Source organism: Podarcis raffonei, chromosome 7, assembly GCF_027172205.1.
Source record: "Podarcis raffonei isolate rPodRaf1 chromosome 7, rPodRaf1.pri, whole genome shotgun sequence".
Taxonomy (NCBI): domain Eukaryota; kingdom Metazoa; phylum Chordata; class Lepidosauria; order Squamata; family Lacertidae; genus Podarcis; species Podarcis raffonei.
The window spans coordinates 89,771,272-89,794,424 of record NC_070608.1 but is presented as its reverse complement, the minus strand read 5'-3'; the positions used below and the strand labels follow the sequence as shown (position 1 = coordinate 89,794,424).

At 42.0% G+C, this 23,153-nt stretch overlaps 1 protein-coding gene and 1 long non-coding RNA gene across 5 annotated transcripts in view; one reads left to right on the top strand and one right to left on the bottom strand.

Moving 5' to 3' along the window:
- The window catches only part of RALGAPA2 (Ral GTPase activating protein catalytic subunit alpha 2), a 194,589-nt gene that overhangs the window by 139,914 nt on the left and 31,522 nt on the right, over positions 1-23,153 (top strand). For 3 of the 4 annotated variants that reach the window (XM_053394871.1, XM_053394870.1, XM_053394872.1), the window contains one exon: positions 4,671-4,798. In XM_053394871.1, coding sequence (XP_053250846.1) covers positions 4,671-4,798 — 128 coding nt within the window. Of the gene's footprint in view, positions 1-4,670; positions 4,855-23,153 lie in introns of all 4 variants that reach the window. The other variant, XM_053394873.1, reaches the window with a different exon arrangement.
- On the bottom strand, positions 5,687-8,860 carry LOC128416874 (uncharacterized). The gene is made up of 3 exons (XR_008331328.1): positions 8,562-8,860; positions 7,998-8,128; positions 5,687-6,148 (listed from the first exon to the last, which is right to left on the bottom strand). It is a non-coding gene; the product is annotated as an uncharacterized LOC128416874 (long non-coding RNA).

Below are 23,153 nucleotides of genomic sequence, written 5' to 3'. Positions count from 1 at the left end.
GTCTGTCAGTATGAATGCATTCCACGCATCACAGATGCATTAAGATATTCTAAACAATGAGACGAAAAGCTGCCCGCAAAAGCGGACAAAGAATGCCGTGCAGACTCTACATGCTGTGCATACCGCCAGGGACACACGGAGAGTTCCCTGGGACACAGATGCCTCGTTAGATTGCAGTTCGTCATCAGAGATTAATTCTCAGCCATTTGGTACAATAATTTACTCATTCACCAGCTTTTTAAACTATATTGCTTGTGGTGGAAGATATGTCTTTGCACTCTCGTGGTTTGTTTAAACTTGATTGTGTTTTCTAATGGGTTATAATAGTATTCTTTAAAATTCTCAATAATTAAAATAGTGTAGAAGTTGCTATGTGGGGAATCTTAGTTTCATCATGTATTCACATAAAATGTACACCAAACTACTTAAGTGATTTTAAGATCTGAAACAAACATGAGACAGACAGTCTCTATTGGAAGCAGTCCTGAGACCAGATGAGTTTCCTATGACACTGGCATTCAGGAACACTCCTGTGCATTTTATTTAGCTTTATATGCTGCTCCATCCCCAAAACTTTCCAAATATATTTTCATGTACCATGTATGTCAAGATGACCTAAAAACATGGCAATCAGTTTTAAAATAATATTGAAGTGGTTCTTCTCATTGTGCAGTTCTAGGTGGGCACACTAAATAGGGCTAAACTTACCAATTTAGAAATTATCATACATCCTAAAACACCCTTATAAATATTCATAAATTTCCAGTTCAATCCTATGTGCAGCTGCTGCACTATAGCAGGTCATAGAATTAAAATGCAAGTCATCTTGCTCTAGGCTTGTTGGATAGCCTAGATTCATAAAATCAGAACTGTAGAGTTGGAAGGAACTTCAAGGGTCATCCAGTCCAACCCACTGCAGTGCAGAAATCTCACTTAAAGACAGATGGCCAACCAACCTCTGCTAGAAAAAACTCCAAGGAATGAGAGTCCACCACGTTTGAACAGCTCTTATCATCAGAAAGTTCTTTCTGATGTTTAGTCAGACTCTTGTTCCTTATCATTTGATTCGGGTCCTAGCCTTCAGAGCAGGCGAAAACAAGCGTGCTCCATCTTTTATGTGACAGCTCATATCTCCTCTCTGTTCTTATCCAGCCTAAACTCAACTCCCTCAACTGTTTCTCATTAGGCTTGGTTTCCAGACCCTTAATTATCTTGGTCACCTTCCTCTGCACATGTTGCAGCTTGTCAATATCCTTCTTAAATTGTGGCACCCAGAACTGGTCACAGTACTCCAAGCGTGGTCTGTCCAAGGCACAAAAGTGTGGTGCTATGACTTCCCTTGATCAGGACACTATACTTCTGTTGATGCAGCCTAGAATGGCATTAGCTTCTTTTGCTGCTGCACCACAATGTCAGCTTATCTTAGTCTTGCATTCTACTAAGACCCCATGATCCTTTTCACATGTAATACTGGCAAGCCAGGTGTCCCTCATCTTATATTTGTGCAGCTTGGTCTTCCTGCCTAAGTGTAGAAACTTACATTTGTCCCTACTGAAGTTCATGTTGTTAGTTTTGGCCCAGTTCTCCAATCTGTCTTCTGCAGCATTAGCAACCCCTCCCAGTTTGGTGTCATCTGCAAATTTGATGAGCATCACCTAAATTCCTTCATCCAAGTCGTTTATAAAGATGTTGAACAACAATGGACCCAGGACCTGTGGCACCTCACTTGTCACCTTTTTCCAGGATGGTGAGGAGCCATTTGTGAGCGGTCTTTGGGTTTGGTCAGTCAACCAGCTAGAAAAACCACCTAACAGTTATCTCATCCAGCCCAGTTTTACCAGCTTCCCTGCAAGAATATCATGGGGGACTTAATCAGAAGTCTTACTGAAATCAGGATACATACGTCCACAGCATTCCCGATCCACCAAGTTTGTAACTACAGTGGTACCTCGGGTTAAGTACTTAATACATTCCAGAGGTCCGTTCTTAACCTGAAACTGTTCTTAACCTGAAGCACCACTTTAGTAAATGAGGCTTCCCGCTGCCGTCACGCTGCTGGTGCACGATTTATGTTCTCATCCTGAAGCAAAGTTCTTAACCTGAGGTACTATTTCTGGGTTAGCGGAGTCTGTAACCTGAAGTGTCTGTAACCTGAAGCGTCTGTAACCCGAGGTACCACTGTGTATCAAAAAAAGAAATAAAAAGAAGTGAGATTTGTCTGTCAAGACTTGTTTTTGAGAAACCCATGCTAGGTCTCAGTAATCACAGTATCCTTTTCTAAATGCTCACAGACCGACTGCTTAATCATTTGTTCTAGAACCTTTCCAGGTATCAACATCAAGCTGACCGGTCAGTAGTTACCTCGGTCTTCTCCCCCCGCCCCCCGTTTTTGATGATGTGAAAACATTTGACCACTCTCCAGTTTGCCAGGATCTCAGCTGTCCTCCAAGAATTCTTAAAGATTATAGACAGAGACTCTGAGATACACCACAAGCTCCTTTAGTAGCTTTAGGGGCAGCTCATCAGATCCTGCAGATTTGAATTCATTTAAAGTAGCTCGAGGTTCCCTTACTACCTCTTTTCCTATCTTGGACTACAGCTCCTTCCTTGCATCATTTATTCTGTAATCACCAGTAATGGCTAGTTTCAGCTCTGATTCAAATACCTTACAATACCTTTAAGACAACATCAAAATACCCCTTCATTCCTCAAGTATTAAAAAGAAAATCATACTACATCCTTAGTCAATACAATAGTCATTCTTAGAAACCCTCTCCAGGACCCTCAGAAAAAAGACAGATTCAAAAAGTTGGAAGAAGCTCACATGAGCAGTTGTCCAATGCCAACATGCCAGTAAATGTGACAAGGCATACCACCGATACTGTATTTAAAGTAGTTATTTTTTAAATCAGACAGCATTAATCTAGTGGCTGTATTCTCCCAAATCCATGTCTATTCTAGATTCATGTCTAGCCCAGATCTCCCTGTCTCTTCTTCATGAAATTATTAAGCTTATCTGACTCAATTTCCAGTAATGGTTGTATTTTAGAAGTCCAGCTTTGGATTTGGATTTTGGTTTTGCCTTGTTTTCTTAACAATGCTAATAAAGGTAAAGGTAAAGGTAAAGGGACCCCTGACCATTAGGTCCAGTCGTGACCGACTCTGGGGTTGCAGCGCTCATCTCGCTTTACTGGCTGAGGGAGCCGGCGTACAGCTTCCGGGTCATGTGGCCAGCATGACTAAGCCGCTTCTGGTGAACCAGAGCAGCGCACGGAAACGCCGTTTACCTTCCCGCCGGAGCGGTGCCTATTAATCTACTTGCACTTTTTGGCGTGCTTTCAAAATTTGTGGAAATGTCATTCGTAACCGGAAGTACCACTGTACATGTCTGCCTTATTAGGTTCTATTTAGGATAAATGGGTCTTCTTGGAATAAAATATAATAGAATAAACAAGTCTTCAAACTATAATATCAGTTGCTGCAAGCATTTCTTTAGAAAGTTATTCAACTATAAGACATCTGAAAAGCTAGTCAGGCTTTTCTTTTAAAAATGTGTTCCAAAGCTAAGTGATAGCTTGCTATTGCATGATAGAACTAACTCTTTGAAAGAATTCTTGTTAGTACTTCATTTCATGAACATTATTATTATTAATAATAATAATAATTTTTAATTATACCCCGCCCTCCCCAGCCAAGGCCAGGCTCAGGGCGGCTAACAAGCAATAATAAAAACAAGTTGAATGAATACAACTTAAAAACAAAATTAAAATACAACATTAAAATATTGAAATATTAAAATGTAGCCTCATCGCAGGAAGGAAAGGAAAAAAGAAAGAGAGGGAGGGAATCAAATTGGCTCCAAGCCAAAGGCCAGGCGGAACAACTCTGTCTTACAGGCCCTGCGGAAAGAGATCAGATCCTGCAGGGCCCTGGTCTCATGAGACAGGGCGTTCCACCAGGCCGGAGCCAGAGCTGAAAAGGCCCTGGCTCTGGCTGAAGCCAATCTAACTTCCTTAGGGCCTGGGACCACTAGGGTGTTGCTATTTATGGACCTTGAGGCTCTCCGTGGGGCAGACCGGGAGAGGCGGTCCTGTAGGTACAACAAAATACATATCAAACAAAAATATGAAAAAGCCTTACACATGAAATGAGTCTGAAAACATTCTTCCATTATTTATACTTTACACCAATGCACTTTTCAAGAGCATTTGTTGCCCATGACGTTTCATTTTATATCAGAGTGTAAGTGCAGTTGCAATCCTTGGTTTGACACTAGTTGTTTTGGAGATACCACAAATAGGCGGCTTAAACTGAGTAGTTATTGGGAGTGAGCTATTGGACATTTTTTTAAGTGTTTTAAACTTCTGGTGTGGGTGTGTATGTGTGTACACATACATTTATCTGTATTCAAGATGAGGAAACATCCAAACGCAGACACTTGTACCCAAAAGATAATACATAAACATTTTAATTGAATACTTTACACATTTGCTGATAAAAACTATGTTACATTGTCTCCAGGGTTAGTCTTACTCAGAGTAGATCCATTGAAATTAATGGAAACGACTAACTTAAATTCATTAATTTCAGTAATTCTACTCTGACTTCCCTTAGCCTTTCATCCAGTGATAGCTACTGATTTAATGATACAATGCATTTTATTTTGACAGGTACCATTTTTTGGTCCTTTGTTTGATGGGGCAATTGTGGCTGCAAAACTGCTACCCAATCTTATCCGGGCCTCGTGCATCAATGCCAGCAGAGCTGTGAAGTCCCTTAAAACTCTGTATCAGAGCTTGTATCCTTTTCTTTGATTCTAGTTCAGGACTGGGAATTACATCTGTTCACTTTGAGGTAAGTTTTCTACAAGAATATTTGGTTTTGTGAAAGACTCTGCTGAAACCATTAAGTCTTTATCATCAGTAGCTCCTTGCCATGGTGGGCATCCTCTGAATATCACTTGCAGGGAATCTGCATAGCACACTGACTATTACTTGGGGAGAGGGCTCTCGCTTCCCCATAGCATCTGGTCGACTACTGTGAATACAGGAGGCTGGAAGAGGTGAGCCTTTGACATGATACAACAGGATTTTTCTTACGTTGAGCAAAAGCAACATTTTTAGAATTATTCATGTTTGATTTTTGAACTAATCTGATGAATAAAGAATGTAAAGATGCATTTCACTTTGCAACATTTCCAGTATCAGCCCCTGTGGAGAGCAGAGCCTCCTTCCTGAAACTGGGCAGGGCTGTGGGGGTGCAGTGCAGTGCACCACCAACCTCACTGCCACCCCAACCCTTTCCAGTCAGGAAAGCAGCTTCTGGATCTTTCCTTCTGTATTGGGAATGCAGCGTGGATATTGGCATTTGTATATTAGAGAGAGAACTTTCAGAATTCTCAGAACATCAATGCAGATTTCATTTTATGGTAGAGACTATTTTGCTAAAAGTGACCAGAATAATTTCAATCGCTGCGGTTGGTAGAATTGTAACTGAGCCAATTTAAGCCTTTGATCTTCCAAGCCCACAAAAGATACCATATAATCACTAAATTGGCAATAAAATATTTTTTTCTGTTTTACCATATGTCTGTTTCAGCAGCGATATCGTAAAAGTCCATTTTTGTAAGGTCACGAATTTAAGCCGCACTTTAACTTTTTACAGTCAGAATTTGGAAAAAAAAGTGCTGCTTATATTTGGGTCAATACGGTATATATCATTTGGCAAGGCACGCTGATTTTAGAAGCTTTCTTCTTAGCCTGCTTGACTCACCTAGGCCTTTTTACAAAATAGCTAAAATAGACCTGCACAACATGCAGCCTGTTGCACAGCCCCTAAGTCACGTATTGTGGCCTGAAGGATGCTTGATAACCTGTCTGTTTTTGCAGTCCCAGCTAGGCAGCAAACCAGGTGATTATCAACCTCCTAATAACCTGTTGTAGATGGCAGGTGAGCTAGGTTTAGATCACAAAATTTCTAATATCCAGTTGAATTTGAAGTCCTCCTTGACAATATTTGTACTTGAACTATCTATGGCCGCTGGCTACTGCTTGGGTGAGTTTCTGTTATTGCAGCCTGGAGATATAGACAAAGTTCATGGACTACTGCAGCAGTCTTCTGGATTCTTGCCCATTGTGGATGGTGGCAGCTTGAAAGAGAGAGTGGGGAGGGGAGAATCAAACAGTGTTATCAGATCCATTAGAAATTACTCATTGAAGGAGAGAATGGGCTTCTAATGTTCTCAGAAGGCTGTGGACAGGACTATCTTGAAGTTTCCTTTACTTGAACAGTCTGATCTGGGCAGTTATCAGTCTGCACCTAGCTAAACAAGATATCTGAAGAGGGGTGGGGGTGGTTGTTCAGCTCCTGTTATTCCTAGATGAAACTGACATGGGTGCCACATAGTCTGGTACAGGTATAGGTAGGGATGCAGGTGGCACTGTGGCCTAAACAGAAGGTCAGCGGCTCGAATCCCTGTGAGCTTCCATTGCTCTGTCCCAGCTCCTGCCAACCTAGCAGTTCAAACGCATACCAGCACAAGTAGATAAACAGGTATCGCTGCAGCAGGAAGGTGAACGGCATTTCTGTGCGCTCTGGCTTCCATCACGATGTTCCGTTACGCCATAAGTGGTTTAGCCACGCTGGCCACATGACCCGGAAAGCTGTCTGTGGAGAAACGCCGGCTCCCTCAGCCTGAAAGCGAGATGAGTGCCACAACCTCATAGTCGCCTTTAACTGGACTTAACCATCCAGGGGTCCTTTACTGTTGTTGTTGCTTTTTACCTAGGCAGGGAATAGATTTTGCTTGGTTGTTTTAGTGGCAATAGAGGACTTTTAACATTTCAGCAGTGCACTGTGCAACGCTAAAACCCCTGCCGCCACCGCCTCTCGCTTTCCATTCATCATTGTTGCAGCTCCTCCTACAGTGCCTTCTCAACTCATTGGCCATTGTGGGTGAACCGGGTGTGCTCCCCTAAATCTGCTTCTTAGTGGGCAATATTTTAAGGTTTATTTTAATTTATTCATTCAAGTTTCTGAAAGCCTTGGGGTTCCCTCCTCAATCATACAGATTTCTTCCTCTTATTTCTCAGTGTCCCCATTTTAACTACAATCTTGTTTACACTCACCACCTGAGTTTGGTATTTTGAATATGTGATAGGTGAAAGTATTATAAATAACAAAGGGAGAAGCAGTAATCGTATTTAAAATGGCACTGAAATATTATTTTGTTCATTATGAAAGAAAACATTACATGGACCACTTGGTTTACTTGAGCATTTCAATAAATAGATGAGCTTGAGACACCTTTGTATGCCTAGATTCTTATTGATTGAGAGATTCTGAAACATGAATTATACAATACATTGTTGAGCTACATTTTATGTTTTTTGTTATTGATGCCTCAGGATCTCTTTTGAGAAAAAAAATCCAATAGTATGGTGCCACTTGCGGAGCTGCTTTTGCTTTGCTAACGTAAGAGAAGTGGAGACAGTTTTCACTGAGTCCCCCTGCACCACCTGAAAAAATGTTGCAGAGTGTTGAGCAGAGTGTTGAGGGACTCTCCACAGCAACATGGAAGGTGGCATGGAATTAGAGCTGTAGGGGAAAGAGAAAACTGGTGAAAATTGCCTCCCCTTCCCTTCCGTTTCCAGATGTTTCCACTGGATCAAAAACTGTTCCATAACCAGAACATCAGCATTGGATTTCACCCTTATACTTTCATGTAATTTTGTCTTGAATATATATATAAAAAATTGCAATCACTTTTTCCCATTCAGTTTATGGGACATGGCATTTTTCCCTTCCAAGATTATCAGTTCTGTCGTCATTGGGGGAGTATAATTTGCCTTCTGTAGTTTTCAGTCAGTTGTTGTCAGAAACTATGCATGTTGGAAATAAAATATGACTCAGAAGTGTTTGTAACAATCTCACCGATCTCTGTAGTGTCCTGATGAACATTATAGTAGGTCTAATTGGTGGCATAAAGGAATACTGACCTTCATTTTGAAGTGCAGTTTCCCTGCTGGAGTAGATCAATAGCTGAGCTGTCTGTCACTGCTGCTCGCCTTCCGTTCTCACAGCGAGAACATTCTCCAGGCAGCAATCAATAGCTGTAATCTGTTCCAGCCTGTAATGACATGTGAAGCTTTTAGGGTGGTATTAACATTGGATTTTTCTGTGTATGTCCTGTAGTTTTTCCAAGAATTATTACATTTCATAGAAGGCCTTGGTATACCTCTGTAGTAGGTAGGCAATTAAATCCTCTGTAAATTATCTGCACTTGTTTTAGGTACTGTTCCGGTTTAGACCTTGAAATCTCAGATGAACTTCTAAGTCAGGCTTAAAACATTCAGTCTTGTGTGTTTGCTTCTCATAATCTTTACTGTGAATTTTAAAAATCACTTTTAATGGTGCTGACCCTCCCACAATAATTAGCAGCCCCCTCATTTAAAGAGAACTGATGAACAAAAAAATATGGAGGAGAGCCACACAATAGGTTCATCTGTATTAGTAGACTCTTAGAAGTGCTGTTTTGTTCATGTATATATATATATACATACCTTGTGATCCATGAAAGAAACTTCAGTTTCACACAAGTAATTCTCCTGCCATATCAATCTCTTTTCTTGAAACTCCTTTGCAATCCAGACGCCCTTTGTGCTGGACTTGGGGTGGAAGGAGTGTGTTGATTGGGCGGAGGTCTCCTCCATCTGCAGTGTTGAATGTGCCGGTGGGTGGAGTGCTTCCTTGGGGTAACTGCTAGCAGAAGCCCACCAAAGGCCCTGAAACAGGCAGAGGCAGATTTAGGGAAGCGCAACCGGTTTGGTTGCACTGGGCATGGAGCCTCAGGAGGCACCCCCAACTGTGATGTAGAATGAAAAGTGGGGGGCACCAAATTTTGGCATTTGCAGGGCATCACTGAAATTTGAGACCTCAAGGTCTGCAACTGAAACAGGGCAGGGAGGGGCTGAGCCAGCTATGATCCTGCAAAGCAAGAGTAAAGCAATATATGATTAAGCGTAAGATATTTATTTCATAAATTGCTGCAGATTGCCTCCTGATCTGGACTGGGAACCTGTCATGGGAATTAGAGGGCTTTAACCCTTTTCTTCCCGTGTAATCCAGGCCTGGATTGTGGCTTCACACCTGCAATCTGCATTAGGAAAAGTATCGGGAACCTTTTTCCCTTCCAAAATGCAAATGCCAGGGTGGGTGGATCCAGATTGGGACTACAATGGGAGGCAAAGGATTAAAGCAGAGATGGGGAACCTCATGCAGCCAAGGGACGCTACTCAAGCCCCAGCCCCTCCCCAGCCACACCTCTTACTGGCCCTGCTCTGCATCCTCTTTTGAGAGTTTTTGCCTAGCTGGAATGTGTCCTTGAACTCTGAGAATGCCTCTTGCTTGCCTGAATGGAGACTAGGCAGGCAGAACATGCTGAGCTGATCCAGCAAATCAGGCAAGCTTCTGAATTTGTTCTCAGAGCTTTTGGATACCCTGATGTTCTGCATGCTCAGTTCTGTCTCCAGTGAACTTCAGTTCTTAGTCTGGCCACTACAATTCTACTGGCCTATGCTGGGGTCTCACAGCTGTAAAGTTCCACCGGCATACTTATCCAAACAAAGCAAGTGAGGTTTCAAGCTGATGGGTTGTCAAACTGAGGGTAGGCCTCTAAGAATTAGAGAAGAAAATCTTCATGGATGCTAGCCAGTCTTCAAGTGGTCCAGGGCACATGGTTTCTAGACAAGTCTGAACTATCAAACCAAATTAGCAGAATAAAATGTCTGTTCCTTTTATTTAAATTTGTACATTAATCTAACATAATATTGAGATAAAACCACAAATGTTTATTTTACAAGGAGAAAATACTTGCAGGCATTTTGCTAGGAAGCTTAATTATGAATAAATAGTAATTAGCCCTTTTCTATTCAATAATTTCTTCAGTTCCTTCTCTTCAACTTTCTAGGTGCCCTGGCACCAAACTATGGTTATCATTGAGCTGTCTCTCCTTCCATTTAGATTACCAGAGAGAATGTTCCAGCATAAGATATACCCTCCTGTTGAGAGCATATTAATTAGGGTTTTGCTAGCTGTTCTCCTTTTCTGACTTTTTAAATCAAAACGTATTTCTACAAAAAACTCTAAACTGAGTAAATGTTCACCGTTTTCTGTCATCTGCTGCTGTTTCAATGCCATTTTGTTTCATTTTTAGGCTGTCTTCTTTTTAGGTATAGTTTCACTTACTATTCTACTCTGTCAATAATCACACCCTAAACAGGATGTAGTCACGACACTTAGTATGCAGCTGATTTGGCTATGTGATTACATCATTAATAGCAAAATAAGCTAATTCATAATGTGGGAATTTCCTGAATTAATGAAAAATCCCCAAGGTGAAATATATTTTTCAGTGTGAGAAATATTTGTGAAAGTGCTCTACTGCAGCTCAGCTGAAACACAATATACTGTAGCCCAAAACTGCACCAGTACTTGTAATGTAATGTAAGAGTTATTATAAGAACAATTAAATGTGAGTTTTCAAAGCTTAAGTGAAGAAACAAACTTTTAAAAAAACCAATATTTTTGTGTTCTTTTCTAATATACTTACTGCATATTTCTTTGTACTTCATAGTGTCCACATTTATTTTCATTCTGGTTCAAAAGTGACCACCCACTGACCAATTTACTGTTCAGTTAAAGTATCAAATGAGAACATGAGTGCACGGTTTGAGAAATATTGTTTGGGTTGAGCGTATAATTTTTCCATACTAAACTAGCATCAGCTTGTGTTGAAATGAGGTTGCTTGTATAGTATGCATTCTTGCTACTGTATTCTTTATAGCAGCAATCTTATTTTGCCTTCTTGGGAGTAAAGGCAATGTAGATTTCTCAGGTTTTATAATAATGAAGTTTTTCATTCCTTCAAAACATTGAGTTTCAGTGAAAGCATAGTAAACATAATAAAAAGCATACAAGGATCTTGTCAGGTAAAATGTCTTCACATTTTGTCAAAAACCAAAGTCCAGATTATGCATGTTTAGGATAGAATGCAATTCATGTAAAATGTTTGACTTTTTAACCCTTTTCAGCATATATGGCATTGTTGATGCTACTGCTAAATGACTAATCATTCTAATCCTGTTGTGTTAAAATGCAGTCAATTGTGAAAAATTGCAATGCATTTAAAACATTATTTACTTCTATATGCATTAGTCCTTTCACTGTCATGTTATGAGTTTTGTTTGCTTTTTGCATTAAAATGTTTACTTGATCTAGCTTAAGTAATTATAACAAGCAAGACATGCATCTGCTTGAAACAAGCAAGACATGCATCTGATTCAATCTAAGCCTAAGGCTTTACTGACTCAGGAATGTACCATTTTATTTTATTTTATTTTATTTGGAAAATGAAAGAAGTTAAGGTTAATATGCTTTCAATAGGATGACAGGAACAAATTCTGAGCTTCTTGAACAATATCAGTTTCTTAGTTGTGTGAACTAATGCTTAACTCAGATTCAGTATTTATGATTTCAGGAAGAAAAATCCCAAATGTTGGGCTTCATGAACTGCATAAAATAAAGTGTTTTTTAATGTCCCCCCCGCACTCCTTTGAGGCTTGCACTGGGGTTTAGCTCACACCTTCTCATTAACATTCTAGCTCTGTATTGCCATTGCTTCTTCCTAGCTTACCAGCTGTTCCTGCTGCTAGTTACAATGTCTGATGTGTTCAGATCACTGGGTTCCTGTACTCACCACAGAGAAGAGACAGTCTTTCCATTGGGGATATCCACGTGTCTGCCTGTCAGCAATGGCACCGAATAAAGTAATAGGTCCTCGCATGGCATATGGTGTCTGGGTTCATACAAGATGCAAAACTATTCTGCCGCTAATGCACAATGACTCATAGCATTGCTAATTTTTCTAACAAAAGCGCACTTCCACACCCACACTTTTAACCCCTCAGGCTAAAAAGCTCCTGCTTTAATCACAAATCTTTGCAAATGTAAAGAGTGAACTTCTTGGCCAAATGTGAAAGATTTGACTGTACATCTGATTAAGTGAAAAGTGAAAATTTTACTCAAAAGGAAAGTGTAATTTTAAAAAAAATCTAAATCACACAGTTATATTAGAGATTTACATATAGTTGACTAGCATTGTTCCATTGTGAGTAGCAGAAGTGGATTTATGTCATTATAATACTTTGGAAACCACTTTCCCACAAACTATCTTTAATAAGAGTGAGTTTTGGCAAATGAAGTTTTCAGCTGGGTATGTGTGCTTATACCCAACCACCTTTTTAAATGGGCAGTCTTTACTGCAATAGCACAAACTCTTGGTGTCACTGCAGCTAACAAGACACCCAGACCATGGGGAGGAAGTCATAGAGGCGTAATCGTCCACTTGCCAGGAAAGCAGGTCCACCCCACATATACAAACTTGGCAAGTGCTTGGGATGCCAAAATTCCAGAAGTGCCTCAGCTATGTAAATGCACCGAGGAGGGAAAAGTTGCTGCCTATTCTTTTGAAGGAGATAATGTAGAGCTATATTATCAGTTTTGCTCATACTAGAACCATTGAAATTAATGGGCATGCTTATATTAGGCTTGTTTGTTTTAATGAGTGTACTCTGATTTTTAAAAAAATTGAATACCACCCTTTGCCTTTACATGAATGGTAAGAAGTTGTGCAAATACGTCACTTTCCCCCCAGAGGTTGGGATGGACTATTTATTCTTAATTATGTTTTGCGTTGCCTGTTGTTCTTTGTTTTACCATGCCTGACATATTACAATGATTATTCAACCCATCTTATAGGTATCTCTAATTGTGATTGATGTGTAATCATTCATTTTATTGAGCTCATTAAGGACTGCAAACCTCTGTACAACTTACAGTAATTAGAACCCAGATAGCCATTCCATCTGTTCCACAAGCACTGTTTAATTAATGAACTCTTAATGTGTTCTTTGCCCTATAAAAGACATGTAGTAATTTTCCAATTGTTGAATAGGACTTCAATGCCAACAATTTGTACAAGTTTAAAACAATTTTTTGGTATTAGTATTCTCTCTCACCTCCTGCTCCCCCTTCCACACACAAAGCAGTGTTGTTGAAGCAAAGAACATTGCATATTCACTGTAGTTATAATGTGGATCTGCCAGTTACACCATGTACATTTTTTAAAAAATACAGTGCTGTGTCAATACCTGAGAGAACTGTCAATACTGATAAAGAGACTTGACTTCATCACTAAAATTTAAAATATTTCCTTATCCAGGTATTCTTCTAGTATGAGATTATTGTCAGAAGGTAGCTCTGGTTCCTACTAGGATTGGAGAATTGGTTATTTTCAAATCTACATTATTAGTATTTCCCCCCTGTATATACAGTACAATCAAATCTTATGCAAGGGTTCAGTTCCAAGGGTTCTGCATATACACAAAGAATTGTGTATACCAAAACCGGGGGGGGGGGGAGGGGAGAATCCTCAGTCCTCCCAGAACCACGGCCCCAAGCAGGCTTTTCCCCACCAAGCAAGTGCTTTTCATCTCAAGACATTTCTAGGGCAGCGATTGTGCATGACTTTCCTATGAAGAAAGTTTCTTCTCTGCCCCAAATAGCCAAATAGAAGAATTGCCAATTCAGCATAACAGTCAAAAATAAATAAATTTCCATATCAATTCAATTCCATTGAGATTAGATTGTGTATGTTACTTACCCATAAACACTCGCATTCAAAGCAACCCACAATATGAGGGAGGAAAAAAACAGAAAACATAGCAAATTAATAAACATACATATTGTGTCAATATAGCAGTACAAAATTTTAGTATGACAGTATAATAAAAGATAAAAATGAAAATTAATGTATAAAAACAGCAATAACAAATTTTAACAATGCCCCAAATATAAATACAGATATGTTGTGATTATGGCCATCACAAATTTACAAAGGAGTTTAAAAATGAACTGTTTATGCATAGAAGCTTAGCCAGCCTTCTCCAACATGGTGCCCTCCAGCCGTTGTTGGGCTCCACCAGAGAAGGTGAAGTTAGGATGGATCCTAAGACCCCTCAACTTGGTCATGTAACCTGGCATAAATGAAGCCAGCAAGAAGGGTAGTGTAACTCAAATTTATTTTAAAGGATTGTTTTCTTTCTGCTGGACTTGGATGACTCAGTCAGCAGTCACCTGATATTTAGCCTTTGGCTCAGTTGGGGCATATTGACATAGTTTGTCATGCGCCTGCCTTGATCTCCTCCCTTGTGACTGTCCCCGAAAAGTTTGGAGGGTGACAACAAGAGAACATGCCTTTTCTGTGGTGGCTCCAATTGTGGAATGCTCTTCCCAGAGAGACTTGCCTGGCACCGTCATTACATGTCTTTAGGTACCAGGCAAAAACATTCCTCTTTACCTAGGCTCTTAAATAATCTATGGCCTGTGATATTTTGACAGCGGGTACACAACAACAACAACAACAACAACAACAACAGCCTCACTGCTAAACAGAGTTTGGCTCTGTTGGTAACTTTATGCTGGCTAAATTTACACCAGCATGCTTTACTCTGGCTTCAATCATAGGATTGCTTCCTCAATGTACTTTCTAGTCCTGTTGTTGAATCTGTATTTGAACAATGGGGTTAATTGAACATAGAATTTTCATTTTGAGAAGTTTTCCTTTTTTAGATATAGCTCTTTGAAACTATTGGTGTTTGATATGTGGTTTTAAATGAAGACTTTAGCCCAGTCTTCTTCAGCATTTTAAGACCCACAACACACTTTTATAATGTACTTTCCTGGCAGTAATACCAGGGGTATAGCGTGGGGGGTGCCAGAGGGGCCGTGGTCCCGGGCTTGGGCTTTTGAGGGGGCGCAAAGCAGGCGCCCCCATGCAAGTGCTCCCCATTGCGGCCCCACCAGTGCTCCTCTCACATGCGTCGGAGAACAAGAGAGAGAGAAGCAGAAAGGGAAACGCTGAGAGAGAAAGGAACTGCTTCCATGGGGAAGGTTATTCGGTGGGAGAAGGGCAGCGAGAGCCTCTCCAGCACAGGCGAAAGAGCAACCTCCTCCCGCGTTCAGGGGGGGAAAGAGGCAGGGAAATCAGGGTTATGCAGATGTCAGGTAGAATCATCCCTCCTGGATGTGGCACATTGCAAGGCTTTTTCCTTGCTGCAATGATCATTTGTCCCCTATGTGTATGTGTTTTGCTTCGCGCCAGCACAGCACTCCTCTCCCAGGCATTGGAAGGCAGACTCCTTCACCTTCTCGCTGCATCTTGGATCTTGAAAATAGCAGCACAGCCCAAGCCTCCCATTTGTCCGCAAGAGTAAGAGGCAAACCATTCTGTGATTCAATGGGCTCCCGCTCCCCCCCCCCAAATAAAAAGTAAAAATCTAGCCCTGCTTTGGATCCAGAGTCCACACCATCACCACCTACTGTCTCCATGCCTCCTTACCAGCATTCCTCACCACACTTTTGTCTCTGTCAAGCATTAATGCGCTTTCCCACCAATAAGATCTTAAATGTAATAATTATATAAAAAAAATTAAATTTATATCCTGCCCATCTGGCTGGGTTTGTAGGGTTGGGTGCATCCAGCACCTATGATATAGAAGTGCTAATTAGCATTGATAACATTAAAGGTAAAGGGACCCGACCGATAGGTCCAGTCGTGACCAACTCTGGGGTTTCGGCGCTCATCTCACTTTATTGGCTGAGGGAGCCGGCGTACAGCTTCCGGGTCATGTGGCCAGCATGACTAAGCAGCTTCTGGTGAACCAGAGCAGTGCACGGAAACGCCGTTTACCTTCCCACCTATTTATCTACTCGTACTGGGCTGCTTTCGAACTTCTAGATTGGCAGGAGCAGGGACTGAACAACGGGAGCTCACCCCGTTGCGGGGATTCAAACCACCGGCCTTTCAATTGGCAAACCCTAGGCTCTGTGGTTTAGACCACAGCACCACCCGCGTCCCATGATAACATTAGGCACGCATAAAACAAGAGAGGAAAGCTTTCTTCTGACCCCTTGATTCCTTGAATTGGGGGCCCTGCATAAGAAAGAGTGCAGCTTCAGACATTATATATAACCAGCAACTATTTTGGTGTAATTTTTTTATTATGAAAACTGAAATTTCTGACACTGTATTTTTAGTTTAAAATGACTGCCAATTTGTTTGAGTAGTTGAAAGACTGCAGCACCCTATCTCTGCATGGCGTTTATTTTATTGTTGGCAAAGATGTCCTTGTGCTGTGCATTCTCATTTGTGTCGGAAATGGAATTCAGTTCAGTTCATGAATAGATTGTCAAAAAGATTAAAGTGTATGCTGTGCCATTTTTTACAGAAGAGTGCCTTTGATGTGCTAATGTTCATTTTCACTCCTTTCATTCAAAAGTGCTGGTCATTGTTTTGCTCTGAAGATTGTCTGCTTCATATATGCACATTCTACTAGCTCTGTAGTCAAATCTTGCTTCAGCTTGAAGGAATATAAACAAGTGGTCATAGCTAATCGTGAAATATGGTGGCATCAAATAATCGTCAAACCAAGAAGATGCCTATCAAAGAACACCTGGAACTTTTGTTAAATTAAACGTTGGGAGCAACGTTGAGGCTTAATACTGTAGCAGAGCATGGAAGTATCTGTGGTTTCCCCCAGTTCTGTGTATTGCCTCATTCATTACATTGTTACAGCTGTGTCCATTAAAAAAATGTCCAAGGAATCGTAAAATGCTATAATTTGCAAAAGGGACGGTCAATGTGGTGCCTTCCAGGTGAACAGTGCAAGTATCTCTAACCTTTTCAGACCGAAACATGTTTTAGGGGACTCATTTCTTAATATTTTATCATGTATTTGCATGGTGACAGTGGTCCTGCTGTGACCCACCTGGAATTAAGCAGTAACCCATCAGCTGAAGCCCAGTGCTGTAGTAGATGCGACACACAATGCCTGCTCCTTTAGTTAGGAAAAGTCACAGTGTGGTGCACAGGTTAGATGAAAGATTGTCAATCTTTTCACGTCCTTGAGCATATTTGTTGCCTAATCGTTTACTTACATCAGTAGCTGGCAGAATAACAACAACCACAACAACATTTTGTTATTTGTACCCCACCCATCTGGCTGGGTTTCCCCAGCCACTCTGGGCAGCTTCCAACAAAAGATTAAAAATACATTGAAATGTCACATTTTAAAAACTTCCCTAAATAGGGCTGCCTTCAGATGCCTTCAAAATGTCAGGTAGTTGTTTATCTCTTTGACATCTGATGGGAAGGCGTTCCACAGGACGGGTGCCACTACCGAGAAGGCCTTCTGCCTGGTTCCCTGTAGCTTTGCTTCTTACAGTGAGGGAACTGCCAGAAGGCCCTCGGAGCTGGACCTCAGTGTCTGGGCAGAACGACGGGGGTAGAGATGCTCCTTCAGGTATACTGGGCCGAGGCCATTTAGGGCTTTCAAGGTCAGCACCAACACTTTGAATGGTGCTCGGAAACATACTGGGAGCCAATGTAGGTCTTTCAGGACCGGTGTTATATGGTCTTGGCGGCCGCCCCCAGTCACCAGTCTAGCTGCCGCATTCTGAATTAGTTGTAGTTTCCAGGTCACCTTCAAAGGTAGCCCCACGTAGAGCGCATTGCAGTAGTCCAAGCGGGAGATAACCAGAGCATGCACCACTCTGGCGAGGCAGTCTGCAGGCAGGTAGGGTCTCAGCCTGCATACCAGATGGAGCTGGTAAACAGCTGCCCTGGATACAGAATTGACCTGCGCCTCCATGGACAGCTGCGAGTCCAAAATGACTCCCAGGCTGTGCACCTGGTCCTTCAGGGGCACAGTTACCCCATTCAGGACCAGGTAGTCCTCCACACCAGCCGCCCCCCTGATCCCCAAGAACAGTACTTCTGTCTTGTCAGGATTCAACCTCAATCTGTTAGCCGCCATCCATCCTCCAACCGCCTCCAGGCACTCACACAGGACCTTCACTGCCTTCACTGGTTCCGATTTAAAAGAGAGGTAGAGCTGGGTATCATCCGCATACTGATGAACCCCCAGCCCAAACCCCCTGATGATCCCTCCCAGTGGCTTCATGTAGATGTTAAAAAGCATGGGGGAAAGGACGGAACCCTGAGGCACCCCACAAGTGAGGGCCCAGGGGTCTGAACACTTTTCCCCCACCACCACTTTCTGGACACGGCCCAGGAGGAAGGAGTGGAACCACTGTATAACAGCGCCCCCAGCTCCTCTAGACAGGCCAGAAGGATGTTATTATCGATTGTATCAATCGGTTAAAACCTGGGTGTGAGCTCTCTCCTAGCAAGGATGCCTTCACTGGAGGCTTGGTCACCACATAGGTTTTGTGTGGCACTACAGTAAGATTGAATGACATGAGAGTTTAGATTTCTTATTCTGGATTTGTAACAACAACCTGAAGAATGAAAAAATAATAATTATTCGCTGCCATGTTGAGATTTCCACCAATAGGTATCCTACAAGATACCTGAGTTTGCTTGAGAACCTGAGATGTGGGGATAGCATGATATGGGTGGCCTGGCAGCTCAAAATGTGATGTGGAATGAAGAAGCATCTTCCAGCACACCACTTCTTGCCTTCACATTGCACCCACTCAGCACCACTGCGCAACAGAAAACGGTGAGTTAAGATTTGTGAGCTAGGTTCTAAAACTTGATATTCTATGTGGGCAATCAACTCTTTATTTCTTAAAACTTGTACACTGCTTAGTAAAGGGACGCAGGGGGTGCTGTGGTCTAAACCACCAAACCTCTTGGGCTTGCTGATCGCAAGGTTGGTAGTTTGAATCCACATGACGGGGTGAGCTCACTTGCTCTGTCCCAGCTCCTGTCAACCTAGCAGTTCAAATGCATACCAGCGCAAGTAGATAAATAGGTACTGCTGCGGTGGGAAGGTAAGCGGTGTTTCTGTGCACTCTGGCTTCTGTCACGGTGTTCCGTTGCGCCAGAAGCGGTTTAGTCATGCTGGCCACATGATCCGGAAAGCTGTCTGTGGACAAACGCTGGCTTCCTTGGCCTGAGAGCAGAGATTAGTGCCACACCCCATAGTTGAATTCGACTGGACTTAACCGTCTAGGCATCCTTTACCTTACCTTTACCTTTACACTACTTGATCGTAAAAAACCTCAAACTCTTGCACACCATGGCTTCTGAGAGATAGCAGGATTTACTAGGTGGGTCCAGGAGGTGGCATATATGGCAGGGGATAGTTCCTTCTGCCTTGAAGGAGATGGTGGTACAGCCCCTCATGAAGTCCTTCCTGGACCCAGAAGTATGTGACAACTACCACCCACTCATAAATATCCCCTTTTGTGGCAAGTTACTTGAGGTGGTAGCCATCGAGCTTCAGACTCCCTTGGAAGAAGCAGATTATGTATATCCATTTCAGGCCCCGTTTTGGTCGGCCTGGTTAACCAATATCAGAAGGACAGGGCAAGGTTGTAAATTTTCCTTGCTCTTTCAGCAGTTTTTGATGCCATTTACCATGGTATCCTCCAGGGGTCGGAACCTGTAAATGCAGTGATATGATGGCTCCAGTCCTACCTGTGGGACCCTATCCAGGGAGGTCCTGCAGTTCACCTGCATGGCACCTATGCTGTGGGGCCCTGAGTGCTCCATCTTGTTCCCCACTATATGAAGCCACTGGACATGTTGATTAGGGGATTTGATTGCAGCGTCATCAGTATGTGGATGACCCCCCACCTTTATTCCTCACTCTCTTCTGAGCCAGGTGAGGCCATGCAGTTGCTGGATCCTGTCCTGCTTGTGTGCTTCCCATAGGCATCTGGTTGGCCACTGTGAAACAGGATGCAAGGACTGGTTGGGTCACTGACCTATTCCAGCAGGACTTTTCTTTGGTTCTTCTTGCTTAGAGGCTGCAGCTGCTGCAAAATGCATCTGCCAAATTGTTGGCTGGTTCAGCTGCTTGGAACCATAGTCCTGAAGAGTTTGCATTGGCTGACTACACGTTGCTGAGCTTAATTCAAGGTTTTAGTGCTTTTGTACAAAGCCCTGAATGAATTAGGATCTAGTTATCTGAAGGAGTGCCTCTCCTGGCCTCGTGTTAAGATGTGTTGGCAGGCTCTTTATGTTGCTTCAACCCTAACTGAAGTCCACAGTCTTCTTAGTGCTGACATCCTAACTGTGGAAGGTACTTCCACCCTTGAAGTACAGCTGGTATGGGCACTGTAGTTTTCAGCACCAGCCCAGGGAGCCAACTTGAATATAATATTGGGGAGCCAAGTAAGCCCTGCCTCACATAATTGATCACATGGTGTGGTACACTCAGCATTTGAATGGCAATGCCCATCAACTGGGGGGAGCTGGCCTCCTCTAATATTTTATGGGGGGACGAAGGGACCTTGGCCCCTAGGAGCTGGTTCCCATGGCACCAGCTGAAAATCAGTATATTCCTCCAGTCCTTTGATGGGGATGTGAGTAGATACAGAGCCACTCGTTTTTATTATAGGGACAGGAGGAGATTCCACGAGTGTAAAATTTATTATTTTGCTGACTGAGCTTACTGTGCCGATTTGTATTGTTTTGTGTGAATGTGATTGCTTGTCACAAACGGTGGGATATCTATTTTACAAATAAATAAAATGTGTTGAGAGCGTAATCAAACGCAAATAAGAAATTAGAATAGGAAATGTTTTTAATGTTTTGAGCTCATAACATGTTGGATCAAATCATTGTTGAAACAGTGCAGATTATATTTTTATCTACATATATGTCTGCTACAATCAAGAAATATTTTAATTTAAATGAGTTAAATAAAATAAAAGTAAGCAACAATTAACAACATTCATACTGTGTTTTAATGCATAAAAGATGTTCATGCGGTTCTTGTTAACTTTAGAAAGACTAGCTAGTGTAATTGAAGTGTAACCACCTGGTAGGAAAATTTTGGAGTTAGCTGCCAAAAAAGACACAGACTCTGAGAGGACCAGGTGTTCTGTCAGGCCTTTCTGATTGTTACTGTGGCGTAAACAGCATGGGTTCACAGTATGGCTAGGAGACTAGAAGCTGAGGACTTCCCCCCTAAAAGTGATTCTTGTCTTCAGTCAGTGCCTCAGTTTAGTATACCAGTAACTCTGTCCCTGAACTTTACATTGGTTGATGCAGCAGCCTGGTTCACATGTCATACTAAGGCAAACCAAACCATGGCCTAATACAAATGCACAGGCCCCAGGAGAAACCCACACTAAGTCATCGTTTAGCTTGGTGAGCCATGCAAGCCAGGCAATGTAAAAGAAAGCAACATTCAAACAGAAAAAGCTACAGAACATCAACAGATCAGTAGCTCCAAATGGCTTAGATAGGTGAGCCAAGTGTTCCAAGGTTGTGCTGGCGAACTTCTGTATTCTCAAGAGCTGTTTTATTTTTAGGTAGCAGTCTAGATACCACAAGTATCTCACACACCCCATTACATCAATACTTATATTTGAGTAATTGCTAATAGGTTAGGTCTGGCATATAGGCTTTCTGCTGCTATTGCTGGTGAAGAGAAAATCTCAAGGTTGATTGAGCTGGGAGCACATTCCTTCATGGTCCCAGATATGATCAGTCAAATATTTAAAAACGAGAAGTGGGAGGTGGCAACTCACAGTGAGTCACAACAGTGGCACTCAAATATAAAATCAAGGGTCTCTCAAATTTCTCCAACTGGCTTTAACCTAGTGGCATTCTTATATTTGCCCTTCTAATGGTTAAAAGGTATCCTTTGATTTCAAACCTGAATTGGTTACTGTCTAGTTCACAGATGGCAAGTCCATTGGCCCTTTCTGGCCCACAAAGCAGTTTCGTTCACCTTTAAAAATCAAATGATGTATTTTGGGATAGAGGAGTATATTTTCTTCTTGGGAGTCTGTCAAGAAAAATATATTGGTAATGCTTCCAAATGACAAATAAGCAACTGCATGAAACATAATCAACTTGTTAGAAAGGTCATTAACTTGCTAGCAAATTTTGAAAAATATGTATTTCAGCAAGGCTGTTGAAAAGTTAAAAGTCAAAGATGTAAGGTTTGGTTTCTGTTATATGTATTAATTATCATTCAATTATCACCTAGCAGGTTATTAAATAACAAACTATATAATTGCAGAACATGACCAGCAGTAGCTGTACATGCACTGATTTATCTTCAGTTTGCTTTAATTCTGGACCTTTGGAATGAGCATGCAGCCTTTTTCTGACAACGGTGTCCTTTCAGCCTTGCATGAGAATCGACACCTGCTTTGCACATAGGCAAAGATTACAGGTGTCAAAGCCCCCTTAGTACTTGTATATCTGGGAAGTTACCATGGCAGACTTCACAATCATGCTACCTAATTGAAAACTGTAAGTCACATTAAGATCTCACTTGATACGCCTTACGTGTTGGAAAACTCATTAATTCCTGTTGCATCTTAGCAAAGCTTAATTTAACAAGCTGATGTTTATGAGATATTAATACCGTCATAAATAAGTCCCCCCTTCAAATTTAGAGGGTGGATATACACAAGTGCTTTTTTCAGGAGGCTTGTGTGACAGCAGAACAGGCAAGTGATTTGTGATTCTCAGCTTTTTCAAGAACACCTCTCCCCATCGGCTACTTAACTATTATATTTATTGAGGGTATATCATAGGAGCATTAGGGAGTCCAGTCTTCTCTTTTTCACACTCATGGACTGTTTGGGGCAACTCCATAAATTGTTGGACTACGTGTATTTTATTCAGTATTAAATAGAGGCTTGTACCTATGGCCTCTGTGGGTCTTTGTCCTTCCTTCCTACCACAAAATGGACGGGTAAGTCCAGTCAAACTTGACTATGGGGTTGCGGCGCTCATCTTGCTTTTAGGCAGAGGGAGACGGCATTTGTCTGCAGACAGTTTTCCGGGTCATGTGGCCAGCATGACTTAACTGCTTCTGGCACAACGGAACACCATGATGTTTTCCTTCCCGCCACAGCAGTACCTATTTATCTACTTGTGCTGGTATGCTTTCGAACTGCTAGGTTGGCAGGAGCTGGGACAGAGCAACGGGAGTTCACCCCGTTGCGTGGACTCAAACTGCCGACCTTCTGATTGGCAAGCCCAAGTGGCTCAGTGGTTTAGACCACAGCGCCACCTGCTCCCTTTTTACTGTTGTTAT